Raw genomic sequence first — 9,107 nt, 5'->3', positions numbered from 1 at the left:
GATCAATGATTTTTTTTAGGAAATCAGATTTAAAACTGCATTTTTTTATTTAAGAAGTTAATACAAGTGTTAAGGTTTTATATTTTTTTAGCAAGAAAACTTTTTTTTCATAAAGTTATACAACTTTCAAACAATAGATGGCAAGAGTTTCTTCAGTAATATTGCTATTTGGTTGTTTACAGTCTTCTTGTTGGAAGAAATCTTGTTGAATCCACTTTTCCCAGGATGGCAATGGGTGTTCATTATTTCAAGAACAGGGATAAATCAATCAGAGCATTTTTAAGAGTGGAACCCAGCAGAATAATAACAGATTTAGCATTGCCACATTTTGAGTGAGTCGGAAAACAGAAAGCAAAAATGTAGAGCAGTGATGCATTAGACCAAACGCTGGAAACCTAGAAAAGATTTAGCTACAGAAAACCTTAGAATCATCTAAGTTCTGTTTTCAGAAAAGCAGTTATTTGCTGCTATTTCTATATTCATCTTCTATTTCATGAAGAATTCCAGCCAATTTGCTTTTTCATTCAGAATTTTAGAGGATTAGGGAAGAGGGATTGCACTAGAAATTCACCATTAAATTTCCAGATTCCTGAGTGAAAATGCGAACAATTAGATATTCTTTAAGAAAATCAGTTCTCTATATTTTGCAGCAAAAATAATATCCTCAAGGGACAGGAGTCCATTTTACCTAAACAATCAGATTGAGAACAGCTATGGATGCTACTTCTCTCTAGATAAACTGAAGCACAGATGTTTCTTTTTTTCCTTTTTCCCAGATTGTTTTAGAAAGATTGACAAGAATACTAAAATTTCATTGAAAATCCTAACTTGATCAGAAACATTCAGGTAGAATCTCAACCTTGAATAAGTATGTGTGATCACATACATGAGGTCAAATGCAGCTCAATAGAACAGATTCTTACTTCCTAGAACATGAAAGGACCAGGTGTCTTCTGTATTTATTCATATGCCATTTTGAAAGTGCCAGAAAAATGCAGATTATTTTATAGGCAGTACAGAGATGAAGTATTCAATGATAGTAAATTTTTAATTATATGCTGAAGACAAAGTAACTTTTTAATAAAGGTGCAACAAATTAGGTTTTAAAATAGATGCTGTATGAAATCTTTTACTTTTAGTGATATGTCTCATAATAGATAATTATTCTGGTGCCCTGGATGATAATCTAGAGAATAGATTTAGGGCAGAGTAGCCCAGACATTTCCCTTTACTATTTCTATATTTAAATTTGTTTTGCCATTGCAAATTGTAGTTGCCCTGCCCACTGTGCAAAATTATTTTATCTTTGCATGGATCAAAAACTTTCAGAATGCATCTCATGTTTTATAATTTAATGATTAAAGACTCAGACACTTGTATTTGTCTACTTAACACCTCATTCTTATATACATTTTTCATCTTCTCCATGCAGGAAGAGGGCTGAATCTGATTCTAGAAAAAGCAGCATACCCAACAGCAAGGAAGTCCCTTCTCACCATCCTACAGACCCTGTGGAGCTGCGACGCCTTAATTTTCAAACTCCAGGTGAGAGGTAGTAATATGTTACTGAGAACTCTGTGTTCACAGACTCTGATTAGTTACACTATTACAAAACCGAATGGTTGTTTAAAATATGTGTACTTTGACTGCTTATAAGTTTTCTTCCTATGTATTTCTCTAATAGGTTTGGAGATTGTTCTTTAATTTCTATATTTAAAGAAAAAGCCTAAATTATACAGTTACTGTTCTGTAGAAAAGATTCACAGGTCATGTATGTTGTGTGGATGTACTGAAATTACAAGGTAAATGTAAGAGCTTTAGAAAATTATTAGTAAATTCACATCTATTTGTTTATTAATTATGTGGTTTTATATCATTGTTTGTATATATGTTGGGTTTTTGTTTTGTTTTGTTTTTTTGCAAATAAGCTTCCCTCTTATCTGTTGCATTATCAAGTAATCCATCAATATCCCTTAAATTTTTTTGTACACTGTAAATATAAAATACGGATAAGACAGATTATCTATAGAAATGGTCCTTTCTTTTAAAATCAAGCTATGTTAGGATGAATCAAAAAGTGAAATAACATGACAGTGATTCTGAAAAGTAACACGCTCAAATATTTTATTAGTCAGTTATACTTCCATTTATTAAGCATTGTTTTTCTAAATACTTTTTGGTTTAGTAGTCAAGAAACACAAGAGAAATCCTTAAAATAGTATTTAATTTTTATTAATGTTTTATGAATAGATATTTTGTTTTCAAAATTACCGTAATTTTGATCATGTTGTATTCCAGCAGATTTCTGTTAGCAATATGGTTGCACGCAGTTCTGATCTGTTGCTAATTATTTACAGAATTTTCCTGATGAATTATGTTTGTCAGAACAGTGGAACTGGGACTAAAGACCCAACATCCACTGTGCAATTGTAAGGCAGAGGTAGAAAACTAAGTATTCTGAGGCTTGCCTTAGATTTTCCTTAATTTGTTCCAGTACGGTAAATGTACATGAATGCTCTTTAGCAGCAGAGGCACCTCACTGATCGAAAAAGAAATGGAGAGAGGTATACTTTTTCTTGCAGCACTCTAGTTTATTTGGGAAGCTAGCAGTTTTCTGTGAAGCAGAACAATTGCAGTGCATTTCTGATAGGAGATCTTTCTTTGCTCTAAATCGTTTTTCATAAAATGGAGGATTCAATTACCAGGAAAAAAAAAAAAAGAAAAAAAAAAGTATATAACATAGAAATCAAATTATATTTTTTTCCTAAGAAACATAGACAGAGATCAAGCCATTATGATATTCTGCATGCAACCAAATAGCAGGATCCTATCTCATGAGATTTATCTTGCTGTGTAACACTTCATAATTATCTTGTTCTTGATATGAGATTGCAGCTGCAGTGAAGTAAATCCACAGTTCCTATGCTAGCAGAAACAGACTTTCACTTAATTTGCACTAGGATACAATTCTATTTAAATCTTCCTGAATTTAACTTACAGAAGTTATATATTTCTGGAATGTTTATTCAGCTCCACATACTAAGACTATGAAGTAACATGTAGGACAAATCTTTCCCAAGGCAAATGTGGACAAAATACAGAAAGGTATTAGAACACTAGGTTTGTAGTTTCTGCGTCAGGATTGATGATTTGACTATTACTATTGTTATTATTATCTATTTATTTAATTTTTGGAAGTATCCACATTTTTCTGGAAGCTTTTCAGGTGCACCAGTTGCTTGTAATAAAGAAACCAAAAACAGAAACAGAAAAGTTTATGATGAATCCATGATGTGAAGAAATACGAGGGAAGAACATATAAATTATGTTATGTGTTGGTGCATTTAGATTGTCAGTTCTCATTGGGAGAAACACTCTCGGGGGGAGAGGATGAGACTTTTAAACAAGCTCTTTTTGAAAATCCTGGAAATCATACTTTTGTTCAAAGAAGAGAAAATCAGATACGACTACCAAAATAATTCAAAAATTAATCCCTTGTTGTGTTAATTTGAAATTCTAACTTCTAGTTAGAAACACAAAATACTCTCATCACAATTAGTTATGCATGGCTATTTGAAAGAAATTATCGGAAAGAAGTATTTTATCTTCAGTGATATCTTCACAGTGATTTTGGCAACACTTATGTTGTACTGGTAATAAAATTGTTACTTCAATATGAAGACATAATAAAAATACACATTATAAACTGCCAACACAGAAAATATCTTGCTTTCTTATCACTTTTTCTCGCCCTGTCAATAAGAAATTACATTCCTCTCTGATCATTTACTTACCTAAGGTTTTTCCTATCTTACTTAGTCCATGAGGGGTAAAATTCATTTCTGGCTTTTCTACTCAGTAGGTGGAGCAACTCCACAGAAAACAAAACAAAACAAACAAACAAACAAAAAAAAACCAACCTGACATTTTGTCTTAACATTTGGAATAGCCCACAGTTCTACATCTGAGAACAAGATCCCATGTCCATATGTGTAATCTAAAAAAATGTATATTTTTCAGATAAGTCCATATGCAATTGAGTAAGTCACAGCTGTGCCAAGTTTTCCTTGAATAAACACGAAAATAGTCAATCTCTCAGCTGCACAGGGGGTTTCACTTATGAGTCTGTTATTCTTCTGTAACTACAGTAGCTGAGGGAAAGTCACATTCTTTCCATTCTACAAGTTTCCACAAAATATGGGATTAACATCCATGTGCAAAAATTTTAACTCTTTATGCCACGTGGGAGAGTAAAGATAGTTTCATCAGATTCCATCATTCAGTTTCATCAGGGTTCCATCAGATCAGGAAGAGCAGCTTTGTGCAGAGGAGAATAATTGATGTTAAATAATTTGAGTGGGTTATGAGAGACCTAAGGCTTTGGGAAAGACTTCAATCTGCCAATCAGCCAAAGAAATGAATTGATTAGTTCCTGAAAAATGGCTGTTTTTTCTTCTCATTTAAGTGCAATATGTGTCACGCTTATAAGTAATTTGCTTAATTGGATGCCAATTAAACAATTATCTCATTATCTCTTATGAGCTAAATAAGATACTTTGAAATACAAGAAAAAATAAAATAAAATAATTGCAGCCCCAAATTGAAGATTCTGCTTTTTAATTTGGTAACTAAATGCTCATTAATCTCTTAGTCTTTGAATTCCTTAGGAAAAAATTACAAGTAACAAAAATGGAAAAAGTGATGTCTGGTTTTACTCACCTCTTCTAGGAAGAAAGTTCTTTCCCATGACTTTTCGTACACCATTTCTGTTTGTTGTGACAAGATGAGAAACTGAAAAAAGAACTGATATTTTTTTCTCCATGGCGAAACCAAATGGATATAGCTTCCTCACAGTGAGCTATCCAACATGCTTTTTAAACATGTGTGAACTTGTGTCAAATGAAGGATTTAAGCACCTTAAGTGAGATTTAGGTTCAGCATGCAAAAAAGAACCAACTTTTCTGACTTCTCAATTGTTTGCTATCTAACCTAAACGTAATGAAAATCTGCTTTAGCTGGAAGGTGGAGTTTAAGATTCTGCTGCTCGCCAAAGTAATTTTTTTCTTCTTTGGGTATTAGACAGTGATCTTGCAATAGTCTAATGAGCCAAGCAATTTCCAGATCAGGGTCTGAGGACTTTTCAGACTATTTTTCACTGTAGAGAGCTTTTATAGCTTACTAAAAGTGGGATGTTCCACTTTGATACCCTAGGGAGTTTGGCAAGTCTAAGTCTGATACACAAGAAGAATTGCTTTTGTTACAGAATAGCTAAGACACCTTAGAATTATTCTGGAATAAAAGTGGCTTCATTTTGCAGTATTATATGCATGTGTGTAACTATTTTAAAACAGTTATTGCAGAGTAACATATTTCTCCAGAGGTTGTAAGTTTAGTTCTGTATGCAAGATCACTCTGAGTTAACAGAAAATTTAAAGTAATAGTGATTTGTCTAATATAAGAAAGGCATCCTGAATAGATTTTCATGGATATCAAACTCCTACCAAAATCAGGGCCATCTTTCATCTTTTCAATTTCCTGTGTCCCAATTTTACATATGTTTTTATTTTTCTGATAATAGAAAGTATCAACCATTACTGATTCCTTCCTCTTTCTATAATGGGACAGCACTTTAATGTAGATTGGTATGTGGGCCTGCATCTTTGTAAATGAATAAAAATGAGTATGTAATAAATGAATATTTAAAATACAAAAGTGATAATTTGATTTAGGTCTTTAATGTAATACATTTCATAAAGAAATATCTCTGAAAATAGTACATCCCATTTTCATTTCATCTGAATAGTGTTCTATATTCTAGCAGATGTTCACTGTATTGCCTTTTTTAAATACTTTATTATTTATTGTGGGCATGTCAACATATATGTCCAGATTTATAAGTAAGTATGTTCCACAGATGTTTTTAAAAGCCCTTAGCATAAAACATTGACAATAACACAAAATCCTAATTTAATACCCTATTGTCAAGGCCGAAACGTCCATTTGTTTCAGTCAGGTAGAGAGTTATAGAGTGTGCAAATATAATGCCTGGATAAAGACTGCAAGTAAATTCTGACCTTACCTTCCCAGCTGTGGCTTAAAATTTTGGCACACATGGTACCGCATGTTTCTTAGTTTTATGTTTACCACAGATTGATCAGAAGATATTTATAAACAGTAATTTAAACATACATTTTAATTCTTGTAGTGGGCTACTATACTAGGCTGTGTAAGATCAGTTAAACAGTTTTCTACCAAGTCTGGAAATAAACGCTCATTACAAATACAATTTCAACTGTATTTTGCATGTTTGTTTGTTTTCTTTTTCTCTTAATCTTTTTTTCAGTGTTTCTTTCTCCTAATTTCTTACTTTAAAGAAAGTCTTAAAGCATGAATTTGGCATGGTATTTCTTTTGATTTAATAGCATGTCACAAAACCTGTTGAAATTTAACTGTATTTTGTCTGAAATCCTTTGTGTTTTTTGTAGCACATGTTGATTTATGTGGAGAAGTGTCAGAAAATAAGTGTATTTTCTTATTTTTAGCCACAAAAATAAGTGTGTTTACCTGTGTTTTGGGTGGGGTTTTGAGTTGAGTAGGAGCCTTGTGCTTCTACATGAGATCTTAACATGTTCATTCATAACATATTCTATTATGATGCTTGTTATGATTCATGGAGTGATTACATAACAAAAGATTTCTAGCAGTTCTTTTTAAGAAAATAACAACTTTTAGCATCTTGGTAGAGCATACTTCATATAGTATTTGAAGCAAGTTCAAAACTGTTTAAATAAAGTAAATCCTGGAGAAAGGGTGTTTATATGTGGTCAAAATTATCAAATTTCAGAAGTGTTAAGTATTTTTGTTTTCTTACAAAGTTTTTACGTCGAGTTTCAATTTGCACAAAATGTTTAATATGAGTTCTCCCTTTAGGAATATTAGCTGGCATGTGGAGGAGCACATAAATAAGAACAGTTTAAAAGTACTGGATAATCAGCATCTTTAAAAAATAATACTAATCCTTCACAGAAAACTAATTATTGATATTTTGATGCTGGTGTTTCAGTCAGGTTCATCATGTATACAACAAGTCTCATCTCTTTGGTTTTATGTCCTTTATATTTACTGTAGAGTAATTGGACCTCTAAACATCTTAGTTGAGTTTCCAGACTCTGTTTTGTGCATGTCTGAAGTGCCTGTATGTACAAGATTGATTGATTATGGTGATCTACTACTGTTACTAATTTGTTTCCCATTTCCAATTGGCTTTTACTTTTTGCAGCTTTGAGCAGTAATTCAGTCCCCTACGCCTCCCTGATTGGCTCTGTGTCCTCCCTCTCTAGCCAAACTACCACTCAGTCCTTATATGATAATAACTCTCTCCCACGATTCGCTCGAAAAGGTCTAAACATCTTTGTCTCTATTATTTTCTCTGTTCAAGCACTGTTTTAGATGTACATCAGTCCACCTCCATTTCTGGATCAATCTAGAGTTCTCTTGTGCCTTTTCACTGACATATTTTCCATAGGGGTGCTTGATCTGGATCAATGAGCTAACTGTTAGATATCTGTCACCCACACTCTTCTGAGAATAAGTGAAATTTCAAAGAAAATGGGAGACAACCTGAACTGATTCAAATGATTTATTATAGGCTGATTTGTTAACTGAAATTTCTAACAATTAGAGATGAATATTCTGTTTTTTTAGTTGACTGGCAAATTGTTTTTATGTCTACTTTAAACACTGTTTCAACATCCCATATGTGCTATGAAGGTAATACAAAAATATATGTTCATAGAGTCAGATAGGGTCAGTGTTGCTGGACATTATTAGTATTTTGCTTGAAATATCAAAGAAACAAAGAAAAGAAAAGAAGAAGAAAGAAATAGAGAAAGAGAGAGAGAGAAAGAAAAAAAAGCTATAGTGTGACTGTGTTGTAATCACATGGTCATTTTCAGCTTCATTATAGGAAATGCAAGTTAACTGTCTTAGGCATGTTCTTAAAATTCACGGTGACAAAGCAAATGACATTGTGCAACATGGCTTCCAGCTTGAGCCCCCTTGAGTCATCACTGTTTTCCTTTTGTAATTTCAAGAGATTCTGGGGTTCACTAGTTTATTTTTTCTAGCCAGCTCTTATTTTCCACAAGCATTTGAAAACTCACTTCAATTAAGCACGAGGAGAAGAATGAAACCAGTTGGATGAGGGTCATGGAGGCACACACTGAAACAATGCTGTTCACAAATTTTTCCTGTCAGATCTTCAGCTGGCAGATTATGCTAGTTGGCCCCACATCTCTTCTGTCCTTCTTTTGCCTTGCTGTCCCTGTACTTCCTTCTTCACCCATATCTATCTCTGTTCCCCAGCTCTTAGTTTTATTTTTTACTTAGTATCTTCTTCAGTAGACAAAGATGTTTACACCTGAAGTAGATTGTAGGTACTTTTGGGGGTTGATAAATGGGGTTATAAATAAAGTGTATTTTAAGGTACTAGTGCAGTCAGTATGTGTGTCCAGCTAACCTGTACAACCCCTGCTTCTACAATCTGCTACTAGTGAAAACATTTTTGAAGTTCTGTCTGATGTCTGATTTTGTCTTCAGTGACCGTTGTCTAAAAGCAATGATGCATGCTATTCTAGTCATTTGTATTTGCATGTGAATGTCAGTAACCTCAAAATTTCATAAAATATTTTCAGTATTTTTAATTTAGTCAGAATGCATAGTCAGTTCTCTAGACCTTGATACATCACTATAAATCCTCAAGCTATCCATTTCATTTTACTTACATTAATTTTATAAGTTAGTTTTTATAAGTTAGTTTTCTGTTGGTTCTAGGTTTCTTTGTTTTGTACCATTTCCTTTGCAGGTTCAGGTGTCTGCGGTTACCTTGGTAACCTTCATCCTTCAAGTTCATTTTTCTTGATTATGCATAAGTCACTTTGCTTTCTGTCAAAATACTACTCTTTCCCCTTTAGGGCTCTTTCAGTGTCTGTTTCCCAGTTCATCTTCCCTCATCTAATTCAATGCAGTTTCCATTTCATATAGTACAGGAGAAGAAGTTTGAAATGACGTTAAGAGTCATTGCTCAAAGCAGAGATCGACATCAGATC

General features: G+C 33.1%; 1 protein-coding gene across 1 annotated transcript in view; it reads left to right on the top strand.

Annotated features, from left to right (window-relative positions):
• The window catches only part of PTPRD (protein tyrosine phosphatase receptor type D), a 278,606-nt gene that overhangs the window by 192,176 nt on the left and 77,323 nt on the right, over positions 1–9,107 (top strand). Inside the window, exon 19 of the mRNA XM_042826904.1 lies at positions 1,433–1,545. Coding sequence (XP_042682838.1) covers positions 1,433–1,545 — 113 coding nt within the window. The remainder of the gene's footprint in view (positions 1–1,432; positions 1,546–9,107) is intronic.

Source organism: Centrocercus urophasianus, unplaced genomic scaffold, assembly GCF_019232065.1.
Source record: "Centrocercus urophasianus isolate 14NV4802_14NV808 unplaced genomic scaffold, USGS_Curo_1.0 seq_27, whole genome shotgun sequence".
NCBI lineage: Eukaryota > Metazoa > Chordata > Aves > Galliformes > Phasianidae > Centrocercus > Centrocercus urophasianus.
The sequence above is the reverse complement of the archived record's forward strand: the minus strand, read 5'-3'. Positions and strand labels throughout refer to the sequence as shown.